At 63.9% G+C, this 12,444-nt stretch overlaps 2 protein-coding genes across 8 annotated transcripts; one reads left to right on the top strand and one right to left on the bottom strand.

Annotated features, from left to right (window-relative positions):
* Nucleotides 1–71: 71 nt before the first annotated feature.
* DBNDD1 (dysbindin domain containing 1) lies at nucleotides 72–3,696 on the bottom strand. 4 transcript variants are annotated; one of them, XM_056360839.1, is made up of 5 exons: nucleotides 3,552–3,666; nucleotides 2,348–2,464; nucleotides 1,267–1,413; nucleotides 784–924; nucleotides 101–705 (listed from the first exon to the last, which is right to left on the bottom strand). In XM_056360839.1, exons 2-5 carry the CDS (start codon nucleotides 2,394–2,396, stop codon nucleotides 545–547), a joined length of 498 nt encoding a protein of 165 aa, XP_056216814.1. In that variant the 5' UTR covers nucleotides 2,397–2,464; nucleotides 3,552–3,666; the 3' UTR covers nucleotides 101–544. The 4 variants fall into 4 exon arrangements, with proteins under 4 accessions (XP_056216812.1, XP_056216810.1, XP_056216811.1 ...); XM_056360835.1 differs by having other exon boundaries at nucleotides 99–924; nucleotides 3,552–3,669; XM_056360836.1 differs by having other exon boundaries at nucleotides 99–924; nucleotides 2,348–2,460; nucleotides 3,552–3,659.
* A 258-nt stretch (nucleotides 3,697–3,954) lies between these two features.
* Nucleotides 3,955–12,439, top strand: GAS8 (growth arrest specific 8). 4 transcript variants are annotated; one of them, XR_008825699.1, is made up of 11 exons: nucleotides 3,955–4,116; nucleotides 4,402–4,532; nucleotides 4,639–4,791; nucleotides 6,263–6,460; nucleotides 6,651–6,857; nucleotides 7,259–7,313; nucleotides 7,967–8,172; nucleotides 8,454–8,621; nucleotides 8,949–9,035; nucleotides 10,060–11,576; nucleotides 11,869–12,439. XR_008825699.1 is itself a non-coding variant. In XM_056360833.1 (11 exons), the coding sequence occupies exons 1-11, from the start codon at nucleotides 4,114–4,116 to the stop codon at nucleotides 12,016–12,018; spliced, it is 1,503 nt and encodes a 500-aa protein (XP_056216808.1). In that variant the 5' UTR covers nucleotides 3,976–4,113; the 3' UTR covers nucleotides 12,019–12,439. The 4 variants fall into 4 exon arrangements, 1 of the variants encoding a protein (XP_056216808.1); XM_056360833.1 differs by lacking the exon at nucleotides 4,402–4,532 and having other exon boundaries at nucleotides 3,976–4,116; nucleotides 10,060–10,267; nucleotides 11,509–11,576; XR_008825698.1 differs by lacking the exon at nucleotides 4,402–4,532 and having other exon boundaries at nucleotides 3,976–4,116.
* The last annotated feature ends 5 nt before the right edge of the window (nucleotides 12,440–12,444 follow it).

Below are 12,444 nucleotides of genomic sequence, written 5' to 3'. Positions count from 1 at the left end.
CGTTATGTGACGTCATCGGCGTGCGGCGCGGCAGCCAGAGCGGCACCGGGAGCCGCCGGGTCCACCTCCCGGTGCCCTCTGCCCCACCCCCCTTTGCGGCGACGGAGACGGGCAGAGGCACGGCGGTGGTGGTCGGTCGGTTTTACCGGAACACAGCGCTGCTACATGAGGCCCAGGCGGGCACCGGCCCCGCGCTGCGCCGGCTCCCCGCGGCGGGGACGCCGCTTGCCCCTTCCCTGCCACCCGGAGAACAGCGGGCACGCCGGGTTACCGGCTGTGCCCGGCCCCGGGCCACCCCCGCCGGCTGGCGGCCGCCTCTGCCCGGGGCCGGGCCGCGGTGCCCCGCCACGCCAGTCCTGTGCCCCGCCCCTGCAGGCAGGGCGGCGGGGACGGGCCCCAGCCGCGCTCGGGGCGGAGCCACCGGCCCCGGTGTGTCCCCGGCGTCCGTGCCCCGGTGTGTCCCCGGCGTCCGTGCCCCGGTGTGTCCCCGGCGTCCGTGCCCCGGTGTGTCCCCGGCGTCCGTGCCCCGGTGCCGGGGCAGCCCTTAGGGCTCCCGCGGCCGCTCGGCAGGCAGGCAGGCGTCCGGGGGTCCTGGTGGCAGCTCCGGGTCACTGAGGTGCTTCTTCTCCCGGCCCTGCTCCCGGGCGCGGGTCCAGGAGGGCGAGCGCAGGTACCCGGCCCGCGGCACGGCCTGCAGCTGCAGCCCTGCAGGGACAGACGGCTCAGGGATGGACGGATGGACGGGCCGGGACGGACAGGCTGCGGCTGGCCCCACTCGCTCACCACCGGGCAGTTCTCCGGCCACGTTCTCCTCGTCTGAGTCGGCGAAGACCTCAGCCAGCTCTTGGTCCGAGACGTCGGTCAGCTCCGTCAGGTCCAGCAGGTCGAAGTGCACCTCCAGCGAGGAGACGCTGCTCAGGGGCTCTGCGGGCAGCCGGCCACGCTCGGGCACCCGGCCACTGCCCGATGGGGCACCCTGGGGACGGGCTGAGGGGCTGATGCTTGGGGACCCAGGCAGCCGGTGGGGGAAAGAGGGGCTTGGCAGGGGTAATGGCTGGCAGGGGAGCTCAGGGACAGGCAGGGGATGCTGGGGACAGGCAGGGACCCCAGGGACAAGCAGGGGATGCTCAGGGCAGGCAGGGGACCCTTAGGACAGGCAGGGGATTCTAAGGACAGGCGGGGGTCTGCAGAGGCTGGCAGAGACCCTGGGGACAGGTAGGGGATGCCAGGGACAGGCAGGGGATGCCCACACAGGGCCACACTCACGTCTGCGCTCAGTGACCTGCAGCAGGCTGGTGCTGGGGATGGGGATGCCACCCTGCTCCTCTGCAGGGGCTCCGGGGGTCTCTGGTGCTGGCCCGTGAGTGGGGGTCCCCACCGGGTGCTCTGTGGCCAGGGTCTCCTTGCCAAGCTCTGCCATACCCACATTTGCCATGTCAGTGATGGCACTCCCTCCTGGAGCCCTGCCAGCCCCTCATGGGGTGTCCTGGCAGGGGGGGGCAGGGTCAGTGGGACCCCCAGAAGGGCCCAGGGGGATGGGTAGAGCTGCCCGGGGCCCCATGCTGGCAGCTGGCATCCTGCGACCCTGCCCCGCACAGGCCTTTTGTGTCGGTGAGACAAAAGCATGGCCTGTGCCGGAGCCCAGACAAGGGACTGTTTGTCTCCCCACAAGAGCCAGCGGGGCCAAGGCAGCCGTGGTGGTGGCACAGCCGTGCCTGGGCACCCCTCAGGGGCAAGCGGGTGCTGAGGGTGAGCAGGGTGTGCCTGCAGCAGCACCTGGTCCCCGGCCCACCCGAGGCTGGTGCTGAAGCAGGATCGACCCAGCTGTGCCCCAGCACCACGGGCCACGCCATCACCGTGCTGCAGCGTGAGATGGTACCGGGATGGGCTCAGCGTGGGCTGGGCATCTCCTTCCCCGTGGTGCCGGTGGGGCAGAGGACAGAAATTCCCCCGACCCGAAGGAGCTGGGATAGGGAAAGGGGCATTACAGGGAACAATTTAGTTCCTCCTCCTGGCACACGGAGCTGCAGGGACACCCACACCCTGGCCCAGCACCAGCTTTGCTGCCTCCTGGCCCCGCAAGGTGGGACCAGGCACCCCATGCTGCTGGCACCTTCCCTGCGGCTGGGAAATGGGGTTCCCACCCGCTGTGCTGCTGGGAAGAGCTCCCCGGGGTTTGGGGGGAGGGCACACGGGGGCTGCCCGCTCCTGCTGTCCCACCCCACACATTGCCACTGCGCTCGGCTCCAGTGGAGCCGGTGACGTGGTGGTGTCACTACCCAAAGTGTGTCCTCCCCTGCCCACCAGCAGCCTCCTGGCCCCCCTCTGCCCCCGAGCCCCCACGCACCAGGGTGCTGGTCCCTGCCGCAGAAATCCCCTCTGGCCTCGGCCTGCATGGTCACACCGCGACGCCAGCCACGCCGCCAGCCACACTGCCCCGCTCCGGCCTGGGCTCACCGGCTGCCTGGCGGGGAGCGGGACCAGCATCAGGGCTCCCTCCCGCACGCCGCTCTGCTGACTCACGTCAAACCGCAGAGCCAGGCAGCAACCGGCCCCGGCCACCCCACCACCACCGGCCACACTCCTGCCGCTGCCTGGCCCAGTGGCACTGTCCCCCCGAAGCGGTGGCCCAGGAGGGCACTGCCAGGGCTGACATCGTGACAGGGGTCATGGCACAGCTGTGTGCGGGCACACACAGGAGGGATGGGTGTGCGTGGGAGCCCTGGCACCACCTGTGTCACCAGGCAGGACCCCACTGCAGCCCGCTGCTGCAGCCCCCCGCTGCAGTCCCCTCCCAGTAGCAGGGCCCCCCCAGCTCCACTGGGACAGCCACCACCCCATCCCTGAGTGCCCCAGCCTGCCGCACTGCTCCACCAGCACTGGCACACCTGCACGGGGGGGATGTCTGCCCCGGCACCCCCCTGCCTCTGCCTGCCCCACCAGCGGCACCCCGTACCCTGGGCTGGCTCCCCACTGCACTCCCACATCCGCCGCCGCCCCTCCCTCCCCAATACCCTTTGCAGCCCCAGCTGCATCCCCCCATTACACCCCCCCATTGCACACACCGTGTCGCATTCCCCCGGTTGCGCCCCCCGGTTGCACACACCCCTCCGGTTGCACCCCGCTGTTGCACACACCCCCATTGCACTCCCCGGTTGCACACGCCCCAGCTGCACACCCTGGTTGCAGCCCCCGTTGAACTCCCCTATTCCACACACCCCCGGTAGCAGCCCCCAGTTGCACACATCCCCGACTGCACCCCCTGGTTGCACCTCCCCATTGGACACACACCCCCCGGTTGCACCCCCCCTCTGCACACACACACGGTTGCACACACCCCCACTGCGCACACACCCCCATTGCACGCACACCCCATCGCACCCCCCCGCCCTACATCCCGCTGTGCCCCCGGCCCCTCCGCGCCCCACGGGGTCCGGCCCGGTTCCGCACGCTGCGGGCTCCCGCCCGGTCCGGGACCACAGTGCTGGGCGCTCCGGTCCTGCCCCCTCGGCCCCCCCGCCCTCGGCCCGGCCCCCCCTCCCCGCCCTCACCTGCGGTGCCGGCCGCTCCCGGAGCCTCCATGGGCCGGGGCCGGTGCTGGGCGGGGCGGGCCCGGTGCCAGCCCGCAGCCCGCACGGTCCTGCCCGCCGCGGCGGGGGCGGGGCTGGAGGCGGGGCGGGGGGGGGCACAGGACCACCCTGCCCTGGGGGACCAGCGGCACCGCGGGTCCGGCAAGGGGGGGGGACACGGGGGGTGGCTGGCCGGGGGCGGGGACAGAGCTGCCCTGAGGGGGGGCACCACGCAGAACCGGGAGTGCGCCGGGGGCCCGGGCGTGCGGCGGGGTCTGGGCCGCGGAGGGCGGGCCGGGGCACTGGGGGACCGCAGCTGAGGGGCCAGGGGCCGGGGCGCGGCGGGCGGGCAGCCCGGGGTGCGGAGCGGCGGGGCCGGGCACGGCGGGGCTCCGGCTGCCCCCCCGCCCCGGGCCGGAGCAGGCCCCGCCGCCGTTGCTAAGGCGGGGCTCCGCGTTGCTAGGGGGCGTGGTCTACCCCTGCTCGCCTCTCGCGAGATTTACCCGCCCGTTGCCTGGAGACCGCGGCGTCAGCGGCAGCCGCCATGGTGAGAGCGGGGTCGGGCCGGGAGCGAGGGAAAAGGGAGACCGGGGGAGCCTGCCCCTGCCCCTGCTCCTGCCCCTGCCCGGGGCCGGGAGGGCAGGCAGAGGGGCCTGGCCCCTCATGGGGAGGGAGCCCGGAGGGCTGGGAGGGGGGGCAGTTTGGCCTGCCTCGCTCTTGGGGAGGGAGCCCCCAGGGCTGGGGGGTCCAGCCCGTGCTTGAGGAAGGGAGGGAGCCCCTTGGCACCATGCACAGCACTGCGGTGACACTCGTGAGGCATCTGTTTGGGTAGGTGTGCCTAGGGGTTCACTGCAGGGCTGAGCTGGCAGCGGCAGAGCATGAGCTACCGGTGTCCTGGGGGGTCTCGGAGGCTCCTCTCCAGGGACCGTCACTCTTCTTATCCTGCCTCTGCCATGAGAGCAGGTATGCTTTGTGGCCTGGGGTGGTGCAGGGGCGCTGAGCAGCACAGCTTCCTACTGGCACCAGAGCCACATGCACGCACCATGTGCATTTTGCTTTTTTTCCTTAGGCACCTAAAAAGAAGGCAGACAAGAAGGCAGACAAGAAGGCAGACAAGAAGGCAGACAAGAAGGCAGACAAGAAGGCAGAAAACAAAGCGAAAGGGAGCAAAGCTCCAGCAGTGGTGGATGGCTTGTCCCCAGTGGAGATGAGCAAGGAGCAGGTGAGAGATCCCCCATCTCCCAGCCCACCCCCGGGTATGAGGGTGTTGCTGCTTGCAAGAACAGCGCTCGGGACCCCTGCTCGATGCCTGGCTCTGGTGACAACAGGTGGAAGAGGGTGACAAAGACAAGCAGTCAGGGTTCAGTTTGCTGCCTGACACCTGTCTGGGCTGTGTGTGGGGCTTCTCGCTGTCCCTGGAAGGAGCAGCCATCTCATCCTACCCTCCCTTGCGCTGGTCCGGGGCACACTGCTCTGCAGCCTTGTGCCCTCACTGCTTTCTCCCTGACTCCATAACCCCAGCACCCAGCTCAGCCAGGTGATGGGCTTAGCCTGGAGTTCTGTGATTACAGCCTGTTGTGCTCTCAGTGACATTGCTGCTGAGGCAGGAGGCTCCCATAGGCTTGGGGAGGGCAGGCAGAGGTGGAAGGTGCAGCTGCTGCCCCTTGGTTGCTCCAAATCCGGCTTGTTTTGCTGGTTGTCCTACAAACAGAGGAGGACATGGCTGTGGCCTGGGGACCTTGCTCCTGGGATAAGATCTTGCACATCTCAGTGCAAGCAGTGTGCCCAGGTGGCCAAGAAGGCCAGTAGCACACTGGCCAGTACCAGAAATAGTGTGACCAGCAGGACTAGGGCAGCGGTTGTCCCCCTGTGCTTGGCACTAGTGAGGCTTTCCCTCCGATCCTGTGTTCAGTTTTGGTTCCCTCACTGCAAGGGGGACATAAAAGTACTGACATGCATCCAGAGAAGGGCAACGAAGCTGATCAGGGGTCTGGAGTGCAAGTCCTCTGAGAAGCCGCTGAGGGAACTGGCGTTGTTTAGCCTGGAGAAGAGGAGACTGAGGGGAGATCTTATCACTGTCTACAACTCAACTACCTGAAAGGAAGTTGCCCCACCTTGGTCTCTTCTCCCAAGTGACAAGCAACAGGACAAGAGGAAACAGCCTCAAGTTGTGCCAGGGCAGGTTTAGATTGAATATTAGGGAAAGTTTCTTCACCAAAAGGGTTGTCCAGCACTAGAACAGGCTGCCCAGGCAAATGGTGGAGTCATTTTAAATGAGGGATTTAAAAGGTGTGTAGATGTGGTGCTTAGGGACATAGTTTAGTGGTGGGCTTGGTGGCATTATGTTAATGGTTGGACTCTATGATCTTAAAGGTCTTTTCCAACTTAAATGATTCTATGGTGCAGTAGTATTTAGGCACCTGAGAATGGTGTTAGCAGACACTGCGAGACGGAATATGAGAGCCCAGGCTACTTACAGTAGGATAAAGTTTTGTTACTCCTTTTCTAGAGGCTGATGGGTTCTGTCAGGCCCAGGGTGTTAGGGCTCCTCCCCTTCTCTCCTGCGCTTCTCTATCCCAGTAACAGCCACTGTGTCCTGCCAAGTTTGTGACATGGCTTGCCACGGGTGTCTTGCAAAAGCAGCTGTCCAAGGCCTCCTTGTCCCTTTCCCTCCTTTTCTCTTGGCTTTGCAGCTGCAGAAGCATGTTGTGCGCCTCCGGGAGGAGCTGGACCGGGAACGGGAAGAGCGCAACTATTACCAGCTAGAGCGTGACAAGATTCACACCTTCTGGGAGATCACCCGCCAGCAGCTGGAGGAGAAGCGAGCAGAGCTGCGGAACAAGGACCGGGAAATGGAGGAGGCAGAGGAGCGGCATCAAGTGGAGATCAAGGTGGGAGGGGAGAAAGCTCGGAGGTGTTGTGAGTGCCCTAAGCTCCTGGTGAGCCCCAGGCAGCTCTAAAGAGGAGAGGGAAAGAGGAGGAGGAGCTGGGTGGGATGCAAGCCAGGAGCATCTGGGCCAATATTCCAGCTCCGGGTGTCTCCTGCTGAAGCCCCTCACCTGATCCATGGCTCGTCTTTAGGTTTACAAGCAGAAGGTGAAGCACTTGTTGTACGAACACCAGGAAAACCTCACCGAGGTGAAGGTGGAGCGCACTCTGTCCATGAAGCAGGCCCAGAATGATCACTGGGCCCAGGAAATAGAGCTGCGGAAAGACATGGGCTCCTTGAGAGTGGAGCTGAAGGAGCAGGAGCTGGCACATGAGGTGGTGGTGAAAAACCTGTGTCTGGTACGTCCTGGGCTGGGCCAGAGCTGTGTGAGGTACCTCTGCCGTAGAGGGAGGTGGTGGGGCCTCAGGCTGAGCCCCCGCAGCCCCAGCTTGTGAGCATGAGCCTGCCTCCCTGGCTCTCTCCGTGGGGTGGGGTTCCCTGCAAGCACTGGTAACCGATGCACTAGAAAGTCAGTGCAGGAATGGGGAGAAAGCATTCCTGGGCAGCTCCTGTGAAACTCCTCTCCTGCAGCAGGGAGCTGTGAGAGTAACTGGAGAACCTACAAGCTGCCTTTTGCTTGGATAATGTGGGAATGGTGGCATGGCAGGAGACTTTCCCAGGAAGCAGGAGAGAATCCCTTGGGATGTGGCTGACTCAGGATTTGGTTGTCTGCCTCTTATGCATGGTTTCTCCCTAACAGAAACAAAAGGAGGAGATCACCCGGCTGTGCAACGTCTTTGAGGGACAAGTGAAAGGTCAGGATGTGCATATAGGCTCTTCGTGAGCTCCCTTTGTCAGTGTGCAGGGGAAGGCTCCCCTGAGCTCTGCTGCGCTGCTGGTCTCCCTAGCAGAGCCTTAAGAAAGGAGGATGGTTTTTCCCTACTTCTGGCTGTTTTTTCCCCCAGTTCTGGCCAGTTTTACCCCAATTCTTGCTCCTCTGTGCTCTGGGGCTGCTGGACCCCAGCATCGTGTGAATGGAACGAGGGCATGTGCCCGTGGTGCGGGCTGAGGGGTGCAGGCAGGGTGCCTGTCACTGCTGCCACACTGTACCACTGCAGGCAGCTGCCTGGTAGTACTTCTCCAGCCTGTGGAGTGGGGTGGCTGGAGGAGCCCTTGCAGAGTCCTCGCTCTGACGTCCTCCTTGGAGGACGTTTCAGGTTCGCATGGACTGACTTGGAGCTTTTCCATGCCCTCTTTCCAAGGATGCTATTTCTGGGCTCTGCTCACCATGGTCCCAGCATAACTGTTCCACACGCTGGTGGCAGCTGCGGTGACGCTGCTAATCAGCATCTTGTCCTCAAGTAATGCCACAGTGGCATGCACCAGGCTGGTGCTGGCTAACAGACCTGGAGTGCATCACGTGGGGTCTCCAGGAGGTCCTCACTCAGCCCCCTGTGCGCTCCCCTAGAGATTGAGGCCAAGTACACCAAGAAGATGCAAATGCTGCGGGATGAGCTTGAATTGCGGAGGAAGACTGAGATCCACAACGTGGAGGAGAGGAAGAACAACCACATCAGCGAGCTGATGAGGAACCATGAGAAAGCCTTCAGTGACATCAAGAACTACTACAGTGATACCACCACCAAAAACCTGGCCTTCATCAGCTTGCTGAAGGTACTGCCTGCCCCTCTGCTGCGGCCTGCGTGGCCTGCAACATGTCACCCTTCCACCACGGGACTGTGCCTCTGAGGATTTCACCCAGATCTGGCCAGTTCCTAGTGGTGATGTAGGTGCAGCCGGTCTCTTAAGGGTTTTACACTCTTACATGAGTGTAGTTCTAGAGCACAGGGAGATGGGTCTTGCTGGGCCAGCAGCGGGAGGGTATCCTGACAGTGTGGGAAGCTCTGAGAGGCAGGGCAGCCCCCAGGAGTTGGCACTCGTGTTCCCAAGAACAGGAGCAGATGGAGGAGGTGAAGAAGAGAGAGAATCACTTGGAAAAGGAGAATACAAACATGCTGCTCCAGAACAACAAGCAGAAGGAGTCCCTACGGCAGGTCCAGGAACAGGTGTCTGAGCTGCAGAAGAAGTTGACCCACTATGACAAGGACAAGGCAGCCCTGATGGTGAGTGGCCAGCCTTGTCCTGGCTCTTCCCTGGAGGGAGTCGCTCAGCAGTGACCTCTGCCGCTTGGCTTGGCCAGATGCCTGAGCAAAGTCCTTCAAGTCCCTCTCCACCCAGCCGGGTGTCTGTAAGATCTCAGGTGGGACTCCCGGGACTCTGGCAGCGAGAAACTGGAGTAGCCCCTGCTGCACAGAGGGGAGTTGGTGTTGGGTGGTGCTTGTTTTTTCTTACCCACATCTCTGCTGATCACTCTCCTCCCTTGCCAAAACGCTTCCCCCACACCTCCCAGAGAAACCCCGTGCTCTTTAACTGTCCCTTCCCATTTGCAGAACACAAAAGCCCTTCTGAAAGTCACCCAGAAGGAACTGAAGGATCTTCGGTGGGAACACGAAGTACTGGAGCAGAGGTTTGTTAAGGTGAGAGCTGCAGGTGGGGCTGGGCATCCCACTTCCCTCTCCAAACTCTGTCCCCTCCACAGAGGACTGGGTGTGAGGGCTTAGCAGAGAGTCTGCGCTTAGCTGAGGGCTTTCTGAAGCTCTAAATCCAGAGCTGCGCGGTAACTGCTGCTTCCAACAAAGCTTCTCACAGCTTTGGCGTCTCCCACGGTCAGCAGACAGGCCTGGCCTTGTACTTTGCTAAGCAGTCATGCACGCTCTGGCAGTTCCCTCCCGGCCTGCGAGGGACTGGCCGCAGCAGCAGCTTGGGGGCAGAGCCACGGGGAGAGATTGTCACAGGCCACCCCCAACCCTCCCTCCACCAGCCTCGGCTCGCTCCCTCCTTCTGCCAGTGTTGAGGGGTCGCTCCCCCCAGCTTGTTGTGCCGGGGCAGCTCCAGATATGTCCTGTAGACTGAGTTGTCCCAGACTCAGCCTTTTCCCCCCTGCGCCCCCCCGGCTAACCCAGATAAGTCTGCTGAGGCAGAAGGGAGCTCATTTGCAATTCGTAGAAATCCCCAGGAATATGAACATTGATCTGAGGCCTCGTTAACAATCCATCATTAAGGCAGCAACATATTCAGTGCATTCAGAAATAGGCTTTGGAGGAGAGATCGTGTCCTAATTAGGACACATTAACTAGCTGTGAGCCAGGGATTCCTGCCAGCTGCGAGGAGGAGAGACCCCCGTGTGCTGCAGGGCCCTCTCTGTGGTCTGAAATAGTGCCCAGCGGGACCCCTGGCCCGTCCTGTTGGCTGCTGGGGTCATCCCATGTCCAGCAGGGAGGAGGAAGCAGAAGTGCAGGTGCTGAGGGGGGTGCCAGCCATGCAGGGAAGCTGTGCTGCCACACCTGCCTGCCCTGCAGGCCGCAGGTGCTGCAGGCAGCGGCTGGGCGCTGGCTGGAGCAGGCAGGGCCGAGCTGCCGGACCAGTTTGATGCTAGCCCTGGGTGGCCGCCAGCCCGGGGGTCCTGGGGGTGGTGTGAAGACATGCTGTCTTTGGGAGCAGGTGCAGGCGGAGCGAGATGAGCTCTACCAGAAGTTCACCAAAGCCATTAACGAAGTGCAGCAGAAAACAGGGTTCAAGAACCTGCTCCTGGAGCGCAAGCTGAAAGGACTGCTCAGCGTCCTGGAGAAAAAGGAGGTGGAGCTCAGCGAGGTCCTTGCAGCCTCCAGCCTCGACCCAAGCGCAATCTCCTTGGTCTCGCACAAGCTGGAGGGTACCATGTGCCACTGTGGGGCTGAGTGGAGGCTGGCCTTGGGGGGCAGGGGCTGCTCAGGGCTGGTCACAGACCTTGGGGCGTGCCAGTCCCCCGTCCTACATAGCTGTGGCTGCCACATCACTCATTCCTGGTGCTCCTGGGGCCATGTGCAGTGCTGCAGGGCACTCCGGCTCTCCCTTGAGAGCAGAGTGTGTGGGTGTCGGGGTTTGGCACTGATCTGTCCCTCAGGTGGGGCCTGTTTCGAGGAGAATGGCCCCAGGCCGAGCAGCACTCCCTGGCACTCTGGTGCAGAGCAGCCAGCTGTGAGCAGGGGTCCGTCAGCAACACGGGGTGCTCTGTGCAGGGGCAGCCATAGCTGGTGAGCCTCCCCTGGCCTCCCTGCCTGCAGGGAAGGCGTACCCGGTTCCCAGGGGCTCAGCAGCATCTGCCTTGCGCTAAAAATACATACGCAGAAAGCCTCGGTGCAGAGACCCACATTCCTGGAGCCTGCCGCAGCCGTAACCGGAGAAGCAGCACTTGCTTGGGCTTGGGTTGAGACAGGGGACGTGGGTTCTGTGCTTGGCTTGGCCACCACCCTGGTGCCATCCCGCACCAGCCTGTCCCCGTCCAGGTCCCCTCCGTGGCAGGTGGCACGAAGCTTGCGGGCACCCTCTTGCCGGGGTGCCCTGGGGGTGCATGCAGCAGTGGCCAGGCTTGGGGCCTGTAGGAGAGGGCAGCGGATGTGGCACTTCTCTAGCAGGTGTCACAGCAGCAGGAAGGAAAACACATTCCTGGGAAGGCGTCACGGTGTCCAACTCTCCTGCAGCTGCTGGGGTCCAGGAATTCCTCTGCGCAGCTGCCTCCAGCGTCTTTGTGGGCAGCCTCTCTGTAATTCCCCTGGTGCCACAACGGCAAGGCGGTGCTGCTGGAGCAGGTGCTGCCATCGCCTCCCCTGCTGTGCAGCGGGGGCAGGCGATGATGGCAGGGCTGTGCCGGCGTTTGTAGCGTTGGTCAGGGAGATCCCTTGCCTCTGCCTGGGGCTGGCTGTCCCTGGCAGTGTTAGCTCGAAGGGGGCAGGGTGGTGGCTGCCTGCCAGGCTGTGCTGCGAGCTGCTCCGCATGAGCTGGGCCCTGGTGCCAGCCCGGCAGCCACACAGCAGCTCCTCCGTGCACCCTGCCACGCTGCTCCCGCCCGTGCCACGGCCACCATGCTGCCGAGGCTGAGCAGCCGCTGCCTAATGCACCGTCTCCCTTTGCAGGACATGCTCAATTCCAAGAACTCCACCATCAAGGACCTGCAGTTCCAGCTGGCCCGAGCCTGTAAGGTGAGGGAAGGGGCTGGGGGGGCGATGGCTGTGGCTTAGGGGGGTGGAAATGGGACCTGCTGCCCCAGGCCATGCACAGAGTGGAGGGAAGGGGACTCGAGCAGCCCAGCTGAGCTGCTTCGTGCCCTGGGCCAGGCAGGCCCCAGCCAGGCCAGTGTCCCCCTGCAAAGGCAGGCACATTGGGTGTTCCCCACCCGCCCCGGTGAAGGGGCTGCAGGGAGCCCCTGCCCAGGCGTGGAGGGGCTGGGTTGGAGCTGGGCTTCGGGCTGACTGGGGAGCACTTCTCTTGCAGGCACACAATGACATGCTGCAGACGTTTGAGGCAAAGCTGACAGCCTTTGGCATCCCCCTGGACAACCTGGGCTTCAAGCCCCTGGTGAGCCCCGTGGCGGGGCAGGTGCTGGGGCAGGGCCCTGCGGGACTCGTTGCTGTGCCCACCTGACCCCAGCCCCCACCGAGGGACCACTGTGCCATGCAGGGAGCGGGGCCGTGCCCCCTCGTGCTCTGACAGACCCCCAGCGAGCCTTCTGCAGGACCCAGAGGACCCTCTCTCCCCTCCCCAAGAGGGGTGTTTCCACCAGAGCAGCCCCCTGCTCCTGCTGCGGGAGATGCCAGCTGCAGGCAGCCGCCAGCCGGGGTGGCTCTGACCAAGTGATGCCCGCATGGCCCAGGATCACGGCACAGCTGGGGGGCTCCTGGCATCCCACACACCAGACTGGGTGGAGCAGGGGGCCCATGTAGGGCCCCCCCAGGCTCCTGAACTGGCCTCCCTGGCTGTGCTGCCCCTCGGTCTCCCCTCCTCTCCCCGCCCCCTCTGAGAAGCCATTTGTGTACTGCCTCCGGGAAGGTGATTTTTTTTCTTTTAAAA

This window comes from Falco biarmicus, chromosome 15, assembly GCF_023638135.1.
Source record: "Falco biarmicus isolate bFalBia1 chromosome 15, bFalBia1.pri, whole genome shotgun sequence".
In the NCBI taxonomy this organism is placed as follows: Eukaryota; Metazoa; Chordata; class Aves; order Falconiformes; family Falconidae; genus Falco; species Falco biarmicus.
Note: the sequence above shows the minus strand (reverse complement) of the source record. Positions and strands in the feature narration are given on the sequence as shown.